The 19,644-nt window shown below is 37.5% G+C and overlaps 1 protein-coding gene across 1 annotated transcript in view; it reads left to right on the top strand.

The window, feature by feature from the left end:
- MGAT4D (MGAT4 family member D) overlaps positions 1-19,644 on the top strand; it is a 126,276-nt gene that overhangs the window by 88,515 nt on the left and 18,117 nt on the right. The window contains exon 8 of the mRNA XM_072621101.1: positions 19,174-19,294. Within this exon, the coding sequence (XP_072477202.1) occupies positions 19,174-19,294 (121 nt within the window). The remainder of the gene's footprint in view (positions 1-19,173; positions 19,295-19,644) is intronic.

Here is a 19,644-nt window from a genome sequence, read left to right as displayed (position 1 = left end):
GTACCACTAGTGGGAAAAATAGTCACAATTTGAAAAAAGATTCGCAGAAGAATTTCACTGATAGTGATATGAGTGTAGTTTTTACTGGTCTCCATGCTGCTCAAAATTTTACTTGTACCTTCAAGTCCTAGTACCAGCCTGTGAGCTGGGCTTTTTATCCAAATTGATTTAGAGAATCAGGTCATACTGGTGTATGATAATAATAATAGCGTTTATATCACATCTTAAGGTTTTCAAAGCATTTTACAATTTTATCTTCCTAACCATGGAAGGTAGGTATTAGTATTTCCATTTTACAGATAAAGAAACTGAGGCAGGCAGAGGCTAAGTGGCTTGACCATAAGTCACACAGCTAATAAGTGTCTAAGGCCAAATGTGAACTCAGATCTTCTTGTCTGGTTGAATAATGGAACTTTAACTGGTTGAATCCTGGAACAACTAATTGAGAATTTTTCTGATTACAGTAAAGTCAGGCTTTAGTGCTTTGGGGTGAGGTTTTGTTTTTTTTTGACATTTCATAGCTTGATGGACAATCAGAACATCAAAAGAATCTTTTGTCCTCTAAAGATGTGTTCATACCTTTTGGAATCTCAGTTAATGTGGCATGTGATATAGTTCACGTAGGTACTTATGGGTACTTAATGACCTTGCTCGTGTCTTAATGTGGAATTTGTCTGATATGTAAAACAACTACAAGTAAAAATCTCTTTAAAACAAATTCCATGACAAAGGGTTCTCTACACTCCTAAAGAATAAGCTATTTTGATATTTTAGTGGATGACCTACAACTAATTATGTTTTCTTAAAAAATATCACTCCATTAAGAAAAACTGACCAAGTTTCTTTTCTTTTCTTTTTTTTTAAAAAAAGCCATCTTCTGGCCTGATTCTTTCATTATGCAAATATGAAAAAAATCAAATCTAGTTAAGTTACATGACTTGCCTAATGTCACCTAGCAAGACATAATAGCAGAAGGAGTCACCCAATCCTGAGTTGGGGGTTTAGACCTATGAGTAATAAGCAACTTAAAATAATGTGAAAGAGGAATGCTAAGTAAAAATTTAGAACACTCTATAAAAAAAACTAACCCTTTATCATGATATGGGGAATATTATGTTGCCAATAACAGAATGATTCATGTGGTAAGATTACCTTGTAACTTGAATTGTACCACTTATATGAACAAAACTGACTATTCTCTGGAAGTATGTTACCAACTTGAATTTCTACTAATTCTTATGTTTTTGGTGGAAGGAGATTTTCTGGAGCAAGAGTTCTTAGTCTGTGGTCCCTGGAACCATAAGGGGTCTGTGAATACATTTTAAAATGTCTTTGTAGTACAATGAGGAAGAAATTTTTATTAATCGCTAACTGAAATTTATAGTTGTCTTGAACTATTAATTTAAAAAATTAAAACCCAACACTATTGTGAGAAGGGGTTCATAGGCTTCAACAAACTGCCAAAGGGGCTTATGACACAAAACAGGTTTAAAACCCCTATTTTAGAGCTAAGGCCAAGAGGGCAGGCTGGGGAGAAGGGAGTTAAGGGGGCATGCCACTGTGAATGAAAAATCCATGGGTAGCTAGAAGCAATATGGGGCATGAGGGTCCAGAAAGGTATAAGGAATGCTAAGACCTATAGTCTTAGCTCTATGTATGTGTCTTGGGCAAAGATTACAGAGTGCTAGAAGGAAGATGGATGGCAATATAGTCATAACTGGCTTTCTTCCCAAAATTTCCCTAGACATAGCCCCCTGTGAGGGTCTCTGGGTCATAAACTTTGAGCTTAGTCCTACTCCAGAAAAGAGCTAGTTGCTCCTTTGACCTCATTTGAATCCTATGAAATAACATCATTTTATTTGAATTCTAATGCTGTAGAATGGAACATTTCCCCACCAAATATACTCAGGCCTTCCTGTGATATTTTTCCATGTGACTGTTAACTCTCATAGAGCAAATATACAGTTCTCGCCAACACTCATAGTTCAAAAAGCCAATCCGTAGAATTTAAATGATCCTTTTGAAAAGGAAAAATTGTGTTAATTATGTGTTTATTCAATAAGTATACTTTTCTTTTCTTAATCAGGTTTGGCTTTCTGTAGCCAAATGTCAACATTTGTGGTTGTGAAATAAAATGGTTATTGTATTCTATCAGGAAAAAAAATACCAAAAGATTATTTTCCACCAGCAGTCTACTTGTAGATTCCTAAAGTGCAATAGATTAAAAAAAAAAAAACTTCCCCCAAAATTCTTGTATCACAACATTTGACCTTAAATTTTTGGAAAAAAAAATACAAAAATACTCAATAAACAGAAAGAATTTCATCTTTATTTTTTACCACCATAACCCAAATTTCTGGAATTAAACCATATAAAAAAACTATGGGGCTATTGGGGTATGAGCTATCATCGGGTTTAGTTGAAAAATCAGGTCCAAACATGCTTTGGGACTTCAATACTTGGATAAATCTTTGATTTTATCAGAGTTTGTTGTTATTTTACCAATGCAGATCATAACTCATTTATGACTTTTGATTCAGTTCAGTTCTTGCCTTTGTCTTTCCACGAACATGCTACTGAAAGACCTACCTAATATGCTAGAGTTCTTCTTCTGGTTTTTTTTTTTAAATAATCCAGTTGCCATGTCTGCTCTCTCCTTCTTCTATAAGTCATTACTTTCCCTTGCCATATAAGGCCACCTCTTTTTCTATCATATATATCCTTAATGATGCATTTTATATCATTTCTTCCATTTAAGTTCTTGTTACAGTCTCCTTATGGAGAGCAGATTCTTCCTATTGTTCTTTGAGTTATCTACAGTTTTTATTCTAAAATGCTGGTGTTCCATGATCTATAGTCATGTCATTATTGGGAAGATGTTGGTGTTAGAGAGGTTTTGCTGATATGAAGTCACTTGAAATCATTGAGGGCACTCAATGTGTGTGTTGTTGGACAAGCTCACTAGGTTTCCTACCCAGGAGTATGACATGATTAATCTGAGCAAAAGGCTTCCTCATCCATTTGGGTTTTCCTGGGTGGATTGCTAGACTGACAATAATAATTGTTAAGATTTATAAAGTGCTTTCTAGTTTTGCAAAGTGTTTGACTTTATTATATCATTCAGTCCTCATAACAGTCCTATGAGAAAGGTCTTTTTTTTAAACAGATGAGGAATTGGAAGCAGAAAAGTTTATTTTTATTTTTTAAAATTTAATTTATTTGTTTTCAGTTTTCAACAACCACTTCCCTCCCCCCAACACTTCCAAGAGGGCATGCAATCTTATGTGGATTCTATGCATACACACACTTCTTATTAAACACATTTTCACATTAGTCATTAGTTGCATAGAAGAATTAAAATGAATGGGAGAAACCGTGAGAAAAAGCAAACCAAAACAAAACATAACACTAGAGAAAAAGTCTGCTTTATTCTGCATTCAGATTCCATAATTCTTTCTCTGGATGTGGATGGCGTTTTGCCTCAAGAATCCTTTAGGAATGATTTAGGTCCTTGCCTTGCTGTGAAGGGCTTAGTCTATCAGAAACAGTCCTCATACCCTATGGCTCTTACCGTATATAAAGTTCTGGTTCTGCTCTTTTCACTCAGCATCAGATCATATAAGTCTTTGCAGGCCTCTCTGAAGTCTTCCTGTTCATCATTTATTACAGCACAATAGTATTCCATTACTTTCATATATCCTAACTTGTTCAGCCATTCCCCTATTCATGGGCATCCCCTCGATTTTCAGTTCTTGGCCACCACAAAAAGAGCTGCTATAAATATTTTTGTACATGTGGGGCCTTTTCCTTCTATGATCTCTTTGGTTATGTACCTTTTTGTAGCCCTTTGAGCATAGTTCCAAATTGCTGTCCAGAATGGTTGGATCAGCTCACAGCTCCACCAACACTGAATTAGTGTTCCAGCTCTCCCACATCTTCTCCAACATTGATCATCTTCCTGTTTTGTCATGTTAGTCAATCTGATAGGTGTGATGTGATACCTCAGAGTTGTTTTGATTTGCATCTCTCTAGTCAATAGTGATTTAGAGCATTTTTTTCATATGACTATAGATAGCTTTAATTTCTTCCTCTGAGAATTGCCTGTTCATATCCTTTGACCATTTATCAGTTAGGGAATGAACTTGTATTCTTGTAAATTTGACTCAGTTCTCTTTGTATTTTAGAAATGAGGTCTTTATCACAGACACTAGTTGTAAAAATGCTTTCCCAATTTTCTGCTTCTCTCCAAATTGCATTGGGTTTGTTTGTGCAAAAACTTTTCCATTTAATGTAATCAGAATTATCCATTTTGTACTTCATAATGTTCTATCTCTTGTTTGGTTATAAATTTCTCCATTCTCCATAACTTTGACATATACACTATCCCTTGCTCCACTAATTTGTTTATAGTATCAGCCTTTATACCTACATCATGTACCCATTTGGACTTTGTTCTTCTGTACAGTGTCAGGCATTGGTTTATGCCACACTGTTTCCACCACATTGTTATCCAGTTTTTCCAGCAGTTTTTGTCAAACAGTGAGTTCTTATCCCAGAAGCTAAGATCCTTGGGTTTATCAAACAGTTGACTGCTATATTCACTGACTACTGTGTCTTGAGTACCTACCCTATTCCATTGATCTACGCCTCTATTTTTTAGCCACTACCAAGTGGTTTTGATAACTGCTGCTTTATAATGCAATTTGAGATCTGATAGGTCTAGGCCACCTTCCCTAGCATTACTTTTCATTAATCCCCTTGATATTCTGGACCTTTTGGTCTTCCAGATGAATTTTGATATTATTTTTTCTAACTCTAGAAAATAATTTTCTGGTAGTTTGATTGGTATGGCACTGAATAAGTAAATCAATTTAGGTAGAATTGTCATTTATATTATATTAGCTGAGCCTACCCATGAGCAACTGATGTTTTCCCACTTACTTAGATCTGACTTTATTTGTGTGAAAAGTGTTTTGTAATTGTGTTCAGATAGTTCCAGATAGACTCCCAAATATTTTATAGTGTCTACCGTAGCTTTAAATGGGATTTCTCTATCTCTTGTTTTTGTGCTTTGTTGGTAATATATAGAAATGCAGATGATTTATGTGGGTTTATTTTGTAACCTGCAACTTAGCCAAATTTGTTTATTATTTCAAATAATTTTTTTACTTGATTCTCTAGGATTCTCTAAGTATATCATCATATTGTCTGCAAAGAGTGGTAACTTAGTTTCTTCTTTGCCTATTTTAATTCCTTCAATTTCTTTTTTTCTCTTATTGCTAAAGCTAACATTTCTAGTACCATATTGAAAAGATCTAGTACCATAGTACTAGTACTATCACCACTACAGTGGTGATAATGATCATCCTTGTTTCACCCCTGATGTTACTGGAAATGCATCTAACTTGTCCCCTATTACATATAATGCTTGCTGATATTTTTAGGTAGGTACTACTTATTATTCTATGGAAGGTTCCATTTCTTCCTATGCTTTCCAGTGTTTTCAGTAGGAATGAGTGTTGTATTTTGTCAAAAGCTTTTTCTGCATCTGTTGAGATAATCATATGGTTTCTGTTAGTTTTGTTGTTGATATGATCAATAACACTGATAGTTTTCCTAATATTGAACCAGCCCTGCATTCCTGGTATAAATTCTACCTGATTGTAATGTAATATTTTCATGATAAGTTGCTGTAATCTTTTTGCTAATATCTTATTTAAAATTTTTGCATCTATATTTATTAGGGAAATTGGTGTATAATTTTAATTTTCTGTTTTGGCTCTTCTCGGTTTAGGTAGCAGAACTTTATTTTTATCATAATAAGAATTTTGTAGGACTCCTTCTTTGCCAATTTTCCCAAATATTCTATACAGTATTGTAATTAACTGTTCTTTAAATGTTTGATAGAATTCACTTGTAAATCCATCTGGCCCTGAAGATTTTTTCCTAGGGAATTCATTGATGACTTGTTCAATTTTTTTTCTGAGATTGGGTTATTTAAGTATTCAACTTCCTCTTCTGTTAATCTGGGCAATTTATATATTTTTAAATATTCATGCATCTCACTTAGATTGTCAAATTTATGGGGATACAGTTGGGCAATGTAATTTCTAATTATTGTTTTAATTTCCTCCTTGATGGAGGTGAGTTCACCATTTTCATTTTTGATATTGGTAATTTGGCTTTCTTCTTTCTTTTTTTGAATCAAATTGACCAAAGGTTTATCAATTTTATTGAGTTTTCATAAAACCAACTCCTAGTTTTATTTATTACTTCAATAGTTTTTTTTAATTTCAATTCTTTTCATCTGTCCTTTGGTTTTCTCATAGCACAATAGTATTCCATTACATTTATATACCGCAACTTGTTCAGCCATTTCCCAATTGATGGGCATCCCCTTGATTTCCAGTTTTTGGCCACTACAAAGAGAGCTGCTATATTTTTGTACATGTGGGACCCTTTCCCATTTTTATGATCTCTTTGGGATAGAGTCCCAGAAGTGATATTGTTGAGTCAAAGGGTATGCACATTTTTGTAGCCCTTTGAGCAAAGTTCCAAATTGCTCTCCAGAATGATTGAATCAGCTCACAGCTCCACCAACAATGAATTAGTGTTCCAACTCTCCCACATATTCTCCAACGTTTATCATCTTTGTGTTCTGTCATGTTAGCCAATCTGATAGGTGTGATGTGGTACCTCAGAGTTGTTTTGGTTTGTTATGCCTCTCCTCTTGAGTCTTATATTTGAAGATCAAATTTTCTACTGAGCTCTGGCCTTTTCATCAGGAAACTCTAGAAATCCTTTATTTCATTGAATGTCCATCTCCTTGCCTGAAATATTATGCTCAATTTTGCTGGGTAATTGATCCTTGGTCATGGTCCAAGCTTCTTTGCCTTACAGAATATCATATTTCAATCTCTCTGATCTTTTAATGTAGAAACTGCAAGGTCCTATGTGATCCTGACTATAGTTCCTCGATATTTGAATTGTTTCTTTCTGGCTGCTTGCAGTATTTTCTCCTTGATAGTTCTTTAATTTGCAACAATATTCCTTGGCATGTTGAATTTGAAATGTCTTTCAGGAGGTGAATGGTGGATTCTTTTGATGACTATTTTGCCCTCTGGATCTAGGACCTCTGGGCAGTTTTCCTTGATGATTTTTTGGAAGATATTGTCAGGCTTTTTTTTCATCATAGCTTTCTAGGAGACAAGTAATCCTTAGATTTTCTCTCCTGGATCTTTTTTCCCAGTCAGTTGTTTTCCCAATGAGATATTTTACATTTTCTTCTATTTTTTCATTCTTTAAATTTTGTTTGACTGATTCTTAATGTCTCATAGAGTCATTAGCTTCTTCTTGCCCAATTCTAATTTTTAATAAATTGTTTTCTTCAGTTAAGTTTTGCATTTTCTTTTCCATTTGTGCAGTTGTTCCTTTTAAGGAGTTACTTTCTCTAGTTAGGTTTTGTACGTCTTTTTCCATTTGTCCAACTTAAGGAGCTGTTCTCTTCAGTGAATTCTTTTTTCATTTTGTCAATTGTATTTTTTAAATCATGGGCCAGTTTTTCTTCTACCTCTCTAATTTGGCTTTTAAAATCTGTCTTGAGCTCTTCCAAGAATGCTTTTTGGGTTTGAGACCAGTTCATATTCTCTTTTGAGCTTTCATATGTGAGTAAAGTCTCAATGCTGTCTGTTTCTGAAATCATATTTTGATCTTTGTCCCCATAGTAAGATTCTATGGTCTTTGCTTTTCTGGTTTGCTTCTTGCTCATGATGATTGCCTTTCTCCTGGCTTTTTAAGTGAATCTCTGATTCTGGGGCACAGGAAGATCTGTCCCATGTTTCTTGTGCTTTGTCTTTTGTGGACCTTGGTTCTTTCAACTAGAATGCTGCAGCTTATCTGTTACTGAGATGGCTGGTGTGTGCCAAGGACGAGGCCAGGTGAAGTCTTTCTGAGTTTCCTCAGGGTTGCCCTGAAGTTCACTATGTGAGGTATGGGGGAGGAGTGGCCTGGCCACAGGCAGTCTCCTGCTCCCCTGAGCTAGAGCACAGGCAGGCTCAGAGGCTGGTGAACCCCCATCTGTGCTGGTGTCTGCCTGATTGCCTTGGCTGTCCTAAGGCTAGGGTCCTAGTGTTGGTGCTTACAGGCTCCAGCCCCCCTATCCCCGGGGCTCAGGATCCCCTCCTGGTTCATTGAGATGAACTGCCCTGGCCCTGGACTGGCCCCCTTCAGTCACAGCAAAAGGGGCTCTCCTTGATGATCTTCCTAGCCACCTCAGCTGGAAGACTGTTTGCCCCTTTGGCTGATTCCACTATTCCAGGATTTTTCCTGGGGTAGTATTCTCTTGGTTTTTCAAGGTCAACAATGGGAGGGTGAGAGCACTTACGTACAGATCACTCCACCATCTTGGCTCCTGGAAATTCAAGTTGCAGAAAAGTTTTAAATGGATTGCCCAGGACCTCACTCCTTGAAGTGACTGAGACAGAATTTAGACTAAAATCCTTCCAGTTGCAAGACCAGCACTCTATTCACTGTGATACTTTTGAATGACCATAAATCTTTTCAAGGAGGGGCTGTAGTGTCTACAATTAAATGTAATCAGCACTGTGTCATTTACAATTAGCCCTTGTTGGGGAACCTCATCACTTATAGAGAATCTTTTTTACATCTATATTTTATGTAGCATGTCTTCTGTGACACTGGTAAACATATTTAGAAGATATTTATCTCCCTATTTAATGCCTTGATTGATATATTCAGACAATCATTACCTCTGTGATTTAGGCAGTTACATGGAATAGTGCATGGAAAACTGAGCATAGAGTCAGGAAAAGCTAAGTTGAAATCTTGCATCAGACACTAGCTGTGTGATCCTGGGCATGTCTGCCTCAGTTTCCTTAAGTGTAAAATGATAATAGCACCTACTTCACAGGGTTGATGTGAAAATCACAAAAGATAATATATATAAAGCACTTAAAAATAGTGTCTGGCATATAGTAGGTGTTTAAAATATGCTTGTTCCTTTTTTCCCCTTTTATCTATCAAGGAATCTTTTTTTTTTTTATCTTAATGTATACAAGGTTAACAAATTACTGAAGGCAAATCTCTAGGAGATCTTTGAGGGAGAATCTTTATGGACTCATGCTTTTTTATTACTAAGCCACATGCACACATACACATACACCCACTACTTCTTTTATTATATAATTCTCACACAATTCTGTAACTGTGAAGATATGGTCCTCTTCCACTTCTGCTCTGCAGCACCCGATTCTCTCTACTGTGCTCCACTGCCTCTTGAGTTGTCAATTTGGATACATCCACATTCTTTTCTGCTTTTAGGTGTCTTGTTGTCTTTTAGTCTATTTAGTTCCATGAGAGTAATTTCTGGTAACAAACCAAGTTGTCCCCATGGTGCCTCTTTTCAGTGTCCTTTTTAGTTATATTTCATTTTAATCCTCTGTACTTGTGACATTCCATTATTTGTACCAAGAGAACATAGTAGGGGGAATACTGCTATTCAAAAGGTGAGACTCTGTGAGCACTTTAGTATCATTGAAGCCACTGGGCACTTTCCGTCAAGCAGCCTCACTTGCAGTCCTATGCCTTTTAATCTGAAGAGTTGCAATGAATAGATGCATTCAAGTCAGCCTAGAAGTCAGGGTTATAGTGACATGCCATAGGATACTATTTTGTTCAACATTTTGTCACGGGAACAATTCCTGTTCTTAAGGGGCTGGCATTATCACTGGGAGACACAATGTGTGTGTGTGTTTGGTGGGGGGGGGGGGGGTAGCATTCTAGATGCATACATGCATATGTAGAAAGGACACACACATGCATAGCAGATTACAAGACAGTCTTGGATAAGGAAGAACTAGCACTTGATAGGAACAAGAAAGGCTTCCTGTAGAAGATGCTCTTGAAGGAAACTAGTCGCTGCACTAGATGAGGCAAAGAAGGACAACATTCCAAGAATGAGAAACTATCAATGCCAAGCCATAGAGATGGGAGGTGGAATAGAATAGAATATGTGTATTGAATGACAGAACCCAAATCTAAATCCAGTCCAACTCACTCCAATAAGATGAAAGTGTATGCTGTTTCCCCCCTCTTACTTGTATCTTAGCTTAAAAGGGCAGGTGCAGAAGATTTGCAGAAGTGTAAGTAGGCAAGGACAATGAAATTAACTAAGAGCTGCCCATCTACTTGTTGAGGTTTTATGATGTGTTGTGGTGGAACCATCTCAAAGAATTCAGAGTCAGACCACCTCCAGTCCAAGTATAGACATTAATTTTTTTTTCAGGTCATATATCTTTTTAAAGCATTTACAATATGGACCACAAAGGAATTTTTTTTTTAAACATTAACCAACTGAGGCACAAATAATATTTATGTTGCTAACTTCACAAGCTCTTGATCTAATTGTCTCCACAGTATTGCTAAGAATTAAAGGACCCTAATGTTGTTGGTCTAACGTCCTATACCTAATAGCTTAATTTTAGACAGCCTCGGATGTTCCCCTACCAACAATCTATAATTTAATAGATCTGTTATTAAGCTTACAAACCTTTTGACTGTAGGAAATTGCCTCCAAGAGTAGGACATTGCAGGGATACAACATCTCCCCAGCTTCATGTCAGTTCCAGTCAGGATTAGATTGTCCACTTGCATTCAGTCAGGCTTAAAGTCTGCCAGGTGTCATTGGGGAAAACTGAGTCAGGAGAATCCTACCTACCTCAGCCCAGACTGAACAGCTGCTCTCCCACCCTTGAGATCACCTTTTGCAGTTCATACCAGCATCTCACCAGCTTACTGGCATCATGGATTGGAGGCTCAGACTGCCTTTCTTGCTACCCATACCTGGAGTTAGACTCAGAAGAACAGTCAATTAATAGCCCCATACCTTCTAAAAATGGCAAGTTCCAATAACCAGGTTTCAAACATGATTATAATTTCACTTTGGCTAAGGAACATCTTTTGAGGCAAGTCTTAAGTGGCTTACATATTCTAGACATTTATTGTGATCAACACCTCTCATGAAGCAGGCTAAGTTTCAAGAGGAGCCAGCAACTTCAGAGAAAGCAAGATGGATTTTTATAGTGTAAAGATGCAATGACATAACAGAAATTATGAATATTAAAAATGCAGGAGGGCTTTGTCAAGGGATTACATAATAGGGGAGTGGTCCCTTCTTTGGTTTCGTGGTTAAATCTTCTGGTCATGCTGCCCTCCATTTGGCTGGCTATTGTGGTCCTGTCCAGTCAAGATGGCTAGTTAGGCATTATGGTCCTGTCTTGGCCTAAATAGGTGATGTGATTGTGGTTGATTACAAGAACATACTTATTCAAATATGTGAGTTGGATCTGAGGGCAGTGGTTAGCCAAGGGCAGTGGTTAGCCAAGGGCAGTGGCTATATTGAGTCTGGGGGTCTGAAGGGTGTTTATTTTTTTAATTTATTTTCAGTATTCTACAATCACTACCATATATATAACTTAGATTTTTTCCCCTCCCCCCAGGATGGCATACAGTTTTATATAGGTCCTACACGTACATTTCTATTAAATATATTTTCACCATAGTCAAGTTGTGTAGAAAAATTAAAACAAATGGGAGAAATCATATAACAAACCAAAACATAATACAAAAGAAAATGATCTGCTACATTCTGGTGATTGAATTCTATAGTTCTTTCTCTGGATGTGGAAGGCATTTTGCCTTAAAAAAAACCATTGGGAATTTTTTAAGTCCTTGCATTGCAATGAAGTACTAAGTCTACCAGAAAAATTCCTTACACACTGTAGTTGTTGCTGTGTACAAAGTTCTCCTGGTTCTGCTCTTTTCAGTTAGCATCAGATCATATAAGTCCTTCCAGGCCTCTCTGAAGTCTTCCTGTTCATCATTTCTTATAGCACAATAGTATTCTATTACATTCATATACCATAATTTATTGAGCCATTCCCCAATTGATGGGCATCCCCTTGATTTCCAATTTTTGGCCACCACAAAGAGAGCTGCTATAAATATTTTTGTACATGTGGGACCTTTTCTCATTTTTATGATCTCTTGGGGATACAGTCTAGAAGTGGTATTTTTGGGTCAAAGGGTATGCACATTTTTGTAGCCCTCTGGGCACAGTTCCAACTTGCTCTCCAGAATGGTTGGATCAACTCACAGCTCCATCAACAATGAGTTAGTGTTACAACTCTCCCACATCTTCTCCAACATTTATCATCTTTGTGTGTTTTGTCATTTTAGCCAATCTGGTAGGTATGATGTGGTATCTCAGAGTTACTTTGATTTGCATCTCTCTAATCAATAGTGATTTAGAGCATTTTTTCATATGACTATAGATATCCTTAATTTCTTCCTCTGAAAACTGCCTGTTCATATCCTTTGACCATTTATCAATTAGGGAATGACTTGTATTCTTGTAAATTTGACTCAGTTCTCTATATATTTTAGAAATAAGGCCTTTATCACAGACACTAGTTGCAAAAATTCTTTCCCAGTTTTCTGCTTCCCTCCTAATCTTGGTTGCATTGGGTTTGGATGTGCAAAAACTGAAGTGTGTTTAAAGCCAGATTGTGTGGGTAATTCAGGACATGCCTACTATTCAATGGGGCTTATAAGGAAGTTAGAATTTTGGGGCTGGGAGCAGCTTTATTAGGATTCCATCATACTGAAGAGCCCTGAGCATGCAGATTTAATTTACCATCCCATAAACAGCATTACAAATGCTTTCATAGATTGGTTCATTGAGTCTTTTTTCCTGATTTCATTTCATAGATGTCTCTTATTTGAAAAATCTGCCATCAGCACCTTCTTTTCCTTCTAACTAAGAGTTATTGTCTGATAGAACTAACATTGCATCTCATTCCTACAAAGTGTTAGTACTCTCTAAATTATGGCACCCCTTTCCCTGACAGTTCATAGTATTTCAAATGCATTTAGTCCACTCCAACACACATTCATTAAGAATACTGCTGATAAGGGCACTTGGGCAAGGCTTCTCAGAGTTGGAGTCTTGTGGCCTGAGATCTGGAGGAAACTGGAGATTTTAAGAGTCCGAGTAGAAGAGGGAGTGCCTTCCAGGCATGTTCCTGGAGACAACAGTCAAATTTCCATAACCTGGGGAAGTGTACTGCTTCTCATCTTATGGTGGTGTGGCCACATTGTTTTAGAGACCTAAAACTGGCCAAAATATCTCTATGGAAGCTGCCAGGGTCCATTGCACTACAGCTGTCATCCCCATGCCAGCTGGTCCTTCCAACCATATTTTCTGGCCAAAGACATTGCCTGTGTTTCTGTCTCAGGTCAAACTGTTCTCTGACCATCTCTCAGGAATTACGTGATGACTAAAGTTGTTTTGGTCTCTCACTCTTGAGATCTACCCTATGCATGGATGTCACCATTGACAATGACAGAGAGCCCCCTGCTGGTTGACTTTGACTTGTTTGTTTCAGAATACTTTGGAATATCTCAGGGCCCTGGGTGAGGAGAAAAATTCCAGAGAGGTTCAGGACCTGAGACAGAGACAGAATTCTGTTATGGTTCCAACCCATTCCAGACTGTGCATCAGTGTTTAGCTTGCAAGAAAGGAAATCTAACAGATTAATTTGCCAAAGGATTTCCCCCATGTAATTTAGGTTGAAGTCGCAGGCAGGGAGCCAGTCTCCTGGCTGCCCTGATTAAACAGTCTCCATGTTGAGTACTAGCTTTGGAAAATCATATGTCAAGCTCCATAGCCCCTTACTGTCCCAGGATCCTTATCCTCCAGCTTTGTTCCCATGTATCTACAGCTTCTAGATGTCGTTGAGTGAAATGGTGAGAGAGATATCCTTTATCCCCCCTGCACTTCTATGAGGTACCTCATTGTTCCATAATATTGGGCATGATTTTAAGAATGGCAAAGAAAGACTTTTCCAGGGTCTCTGTAGTAAGGAGACGCCTAGTTTGTTTTTTTCTTCCTAACTGGATGGCATAACGTGTCAGTGGCCATATCTAAACAGTGAAGTCCCTTATGGAAAAGAGCTTGTCCAAGGAGTGACCCTTTCAGAGCAGCTACTGCTGAGGCAATGAATTCATAGCTCTGAGGGCTTAAGGAGACATGAAACAACATTTATTTAAAGGCTTCTTGTCCTGATAGGCCACTAAGTGAGTTCATTCTTCTAGTCTTCTTCAGTGTCCTCCTTCAGAAACCTGATTGGCCAGTGAGTCTCCATGAGGTTCATCCTTAGACAATAACTGGGGCAGTAGCTAAAGAAACACTTTGCGACAAGATAGCTTCTTCCCTATTTCCTCCTGGTCCTTGCTTTCTTCCAAGTATATAGCACATAGTAGGTACTTAATGGCTTCAAAGTAGATGTCTATCCATTGGGGAATGGCCAAAAATTGTAGAACAGGATTATCTGTGGGAAATACTGCGCATTTAGACAAGCATCAAGAGACTTATAAGAACTAATACAGAGTGAAAGAAATAGAACCTAGAAAATAGCATCCACAATAGCTAAAAACAAATAAAAAAAGAAACTAAATACTGGGTGAATAAAATGACCAAACTTGGGCATGGAAAATATAACCTAACCCTCCTCCCCTCTTTGTAGAGATAGGAAATGTAAAATATTATATAGACTCAAACATGGTTGGATGTATTGATTGATTTTTCTGATTTTTTTTTTTTTTGAAAAGTTTAAGTCTCAGTAATGGTTCCCTGGGGAGAGGAGGCTCCATTAATTAGGAAATGAGGATGATATAAAAATATAATATTATATATATGTGCATATATATAAACACAATAAATCAAGAAAAATAAGATAAAAATACAAACAGAAATGGAAATTAGTTATGTTATATTTTCATAAGTGAATACAAAGATGTGGCTTAATTTTTATTTGCCTAGCCACAGGGATTTTGTGGAAGCACAAAATTCAAAATTCAGCAAGCATTTATTAAGCACTAGTTATGTGTAAACCATGGTGCAAGGCACTGGGGAAACAAGGAAGAAACAAAAACAATTTTTGTCCTGAAGGAACTTACAGTCTAAAAAGGGAGACAATGTGCATAGAACTAAGTAGAAACTGTGTGGAGGGGAGAGAGTGAGTGAGAGACAGAGATTTGAATACTTCCCCTGTTTTTCTACATGTGTGAACTTGGGCAAATCCTGTTAAAAATTCCTTCAAAATACAGTGATATAAACAGCCTGTACCAGATAAAAGTAGATTGTATGAATTTCCCCCTGCAGAATACTAAAAGCTGAAAATGTTTATTTTAGGGCTATTAACATGTCGTTGAACTGAAGTGCAATGTTATACTCACAGAGGGCTTGTGAGAGCTATAAAAAATAGACTACCAAACAATTTATGAGCCAACACTTTCCCCTTCCCCCAAATACCTCCAATGAAATATTTGGATTAATAAGTTTCAGGTGTGGAGACATTATACTTATAAGCAGTGTTTTCATTTCTATTATAAATATTGGGCCAACAGGGAAATTTTAGTCATAAATTGAAGAAGCAACACTTTATAAGTGGAAATATTCTCTAGGGGGGAAAAGGAAATGGCTTTTTGTTTAGTAGCCTGAGGCTCTGCTTTGCTGAGACTTAAGAGCTTTTTCTTCCCTCTTCAAACCAAAACTTCCTCTGTAGAGTGGAGAAGGAATGAGGAAATGGTTAACAGCTGCTGAGCTGGAAGGAAGACAAATGGTGAGCGAGGTCTGATGCTTTTGACCATTGGCCATCAGTTGTGGAACTGCTAGATCACTGAACACAGCCAATAATCCTGGTTGTATTGATTCCATTGACAAATGGACTTCCCCTCGTCCTTCATTTCTCCATCTGTAAGATGGAGGGGGAAAATGTCCCATGAAAAACATCGATTCACTTACAAGTGGGAAATTGTGAGGTTTTATTCCTAATGCCAAGGACTACCTCTCTACCATTACCACCATGCAACTTCTGCCTTTATTTCTGTCTCCCTGTGTATATTTAGAAAGAGTTCTCTTACTGGTCTGGTCTCCCAGTTGTCACCATATTGTTGATGCCCTGGCAGCTGCTTTTGAGCTCTGTTCTTTTTCAGAACACCTAATTCCATTCCCTCTTACATTTTCTGGTGGTTTTAGAATAGTCTTGTGTTATTGGAATTTTCCTTCTCTTTGCATTTGGATGTCATTTTCCTGGTCATTTGCAGAATTTGTTGTTTCTGAATTGAATTGATAAATTTAAGACACCCTGAGTCTTCACATTGGGAGTCTTGTTTTTTATTTTTGTTTTCTGGAGTTGATCTATGCATTCATTCAAGTGGTATTTCCGTTTTTGTTCAGGAGTTCTGGGCAGTTTTCTTGTACTATTTCTTGTATTATAATATTCAGTTTCTTTGACTTCTAGGGGACCAATAATCCTCAGGTTGTCTCTGCATATGCTATCTTCGAGGTCAATATAGAGAGCATGTTTTCCTTTGGTGATACTACTTTTCATTTCTCTTTCTGGATGATCTTTCACTTCTTTGTATTTGTTTTTCTAATGAGTTGTTCTCTCCTTTGTTTCTTTGGTGAGACTTGCCATTGCAGATTCAAATTTTTTTAGTCTACCAACAATTTCTGCTGTGTAGGCCATAAAATGTGTTCTCATAATTTTCATTTCTCCTTTAAATCACTCAAGAACAACATGTTGTGGTTCCATGTTCTTCATGAATTCCAAATTCTTCTCTCTCATCATATATGGAGTTTTGTTTTACAGTATTTTGATATGCCTGAACTTGTTTATTAGATCTGAAATCTACATTTTCATCTGGTGTCAGTGTTATCCCTGTTGATTTATCTGTTTATTTTTAAGGTCTTTAAGTTTTCATCTTCCTAAGATCTTTAGTAGTTTTCAATCCTTTTCCCCATTTCCTACCCTATTGCTCACTATCTGACTTCCTACCTCTTATGGTACTTTCCCTGGAGGCTGGATTTCATAGTGTCCCAGCCTCTTCCCATACTTGGCAATTCATGGTATCCCACCCAAGGTGTCTGCCCCCAATGATGTTTGGGCAGACAGAACTAGCTGGATGTTGTTTTTCTCAGGCCTAAAGAGCAACAAGCACCCTGACCCATCCAGGATGGCCTGTTAGCACAGGGTTTTAGATCAGCTTTTCTAAAAAGAAAGCAACTTTTGAGGGGTCAACAATCTTCTTTAATCACGCGTGTGTGTGTGTTCATCCTTTGTTGCCGAAGAAGACCATGCCATCAGAGACATGATGACATGGCTTGCACTTGACTTTGTTTTGAGTGAGGGAGGGCTGTGAAGGTCACTAGCCTCACTTCTCCTCCAGAACCATCTGAATCCAGCGACCAGATATTCATCAAGAGACTGGAGATGACCCAGGATGAGGCAGTTGGGGTTAAGTGACTTTGCCCAAGGTCACACAGCTAGTGAGTGTCAAATGTCTGAGTTGAGATTTGAACTCAGGTCCTCCTGACTCCTACACTGGTGGTCTAACCACTGTACCACCTAGTTGCCCCTCTTTAATCACATATGCCAATAGAGAAAATACAAACAGAAATAAAGACCAACAGACAGGGCTTATAACTGTCTGACCATAAGCAATATATACATCACAGATCAACAAACAGATCCAGCTATCTGATCATTACATACATATGTAGTTACCAGAAAGAGAAGCACCAACTTCTGAGTTTTCAAAGGAGGTGGGGGTGGTGGGCCCCTTAACAGCTACCCAGAGTCTCATCTGGTATACCAACCTTCTTCCAAAGACTAAGCCCCAAAGCAGAACCTCACCTCAGAGTATATATACACTTTTCAGAACTAGAGGGCATCAAGACCCTCAGGACCTAGTGCCTCATTAACAATTAACAAAAGGTGTTGGCCTTACCAAACAAGCCTCCCAATCAAACTTTCCTTGGTGAGCTTCACCTGAGGCCTATTAATAGTTGGGGAAGATCTTTACATAAATGACAAATGACTCTGCACTGCCTCCTATTGTCCTGTTCCATTCCCTGTATTTCCTGGATTCTGGCTAGTTTTTACAGTTTGTAGCTTGGATCTCTCCAACATGGAAAGAGGGAGAGGGAAAGAGTTGCACAATTTTTTTCTTGGCAGTTTATGGATTGGGTTGTGTAGTGCTGTCTTGTGACTGGTAACATGGTGGTCAGTCAGGGAGGATGTTTTGAGTGATCTCAAGGAAGGCATTAATTCATAGAGAGGTTTTTTTTACGTTCTTTTTGGGTTTTTAGTGTCCTGGACCATGGGGGTTGCTAAAATAGCTTTATCTGTGGCAAATAATTTCTACTTTGTTGAGGTTTGAGAGGTTGTGAAAACCAGACAATGTTTAGCCCTTCATCTTGTTGGTCATATGACTGATCCAGTTAGATATACTTTTACTATCATAGGGTCAAGAATTTAGAGTTGAAAGTGAGCTTCGATCCAGCTCCCCCATTTTACAAACAAAGAAACTAAGAATCGAAAAAGCTAAGTGACTTCCACAGGGTCTTACAATGAGAGTCCGAGGTAGAATTTGAACACTTTTCTTCCTAACTCCAAATCTAGTGCTACATTCTGTATATCATGCTGTCTGGGCATTTTCTCCTCCTTTATGAGTCCTCTCAGCCTCTATTCTAGTTTCCTAGTTAGTAAAGTTGCTTCTCTGCCTTTGAGGCTTCAGTCATGGAGGTCTAAACCTCTTTATGTGAGTTTTATTTGGTTTCCACGAAGGACAAAAAACAGCTCTAGTGAAATCACCCAGTTCAGTTCCATTACCCTTTTGCCTATATAAAAAATGCTTAGCAGCCAAACTACTTGAACCTTGCACATATGGTGATATCTAACAGAAATAATATCAGGTTCTTTCACCAGGGCAGTTTTATGTATGGTACTCCATTACTTAGAAATACAAGGATGAGAATGAAAATAAATGGAAGAAAATTTGTCTCTGAATGATAATGACTGGGAAAAAAGGATAGCTGTTTAGCCTGTCTACTTTCAGTCTCAGAAAATAAATTCACAGCTCTTTAGGTGAGTGTGAAAATAAAACCGATAGCGTAATCCCTCATTGGATTGTATTCTCACTTTGGTCCCGTGAAAGCATGTAATTGCCTTTCAGACTTAAAGTTCATTTTACTTATTTATCACAGTCCCTGAAGGACGAATGTCATTTGAGTATTGCCTTTTTTTCCAGCTAGAAGACGATATCATAGCCAGACCAAGGTACTTTATGGCAGTGAAGAATTTTGCATTTATGCAAAACTCTCAGACCTCTGATTGGCTTGTACTGGAATTCTCAAAACTTGGGTTTATTGGTAAGTAATTTCTCTGTTTTGTTGAAGCCAAGATTTTGGGTTGTTGTGGGTTTTTTTAATAGCCATTAATCCTGAGAGTTCTTAGAATTTAAGAAGGGACTTAGTATTGAGCAAACAATATGGACATAACAAGAAATAGTTTCAATAAAACTGGCTATTTTAACAGAAACCTCTGATACTGGTATTCCAAATAATACTAATATGCCTAGATTTTTTTTTGGATGAAAAAGAAAACAGTGTGCCATGTCTAAAGAGATTTAATTCAGTCTCACCCACATATAGAAAACCAAAATAGTAGGGATTTTTTAGGCAGATATATTCTTGAAAATGTCAAAGGAAAAATTCCTGGT

Source organism: Notamacropus eugenii, chromosome 6, assembly GCF_028372415.1.
Source record: "Notamacropus eugenii isolate mMacEug1 chromosome 6, mMacEug1.pri_v2, whole genome shotgun sequence".
NCBI lineage: Eukaryota > Metazoa > Chordata > Mammalia > Diprotodontia > Macropodidae > Notamacropus > Notamacropus eugenii.
The sequence above is the reverse complement of the archived record's forward strand: the minus strand, read 5'-3'. Positions and strand labels throughout refer to the sequence as shown.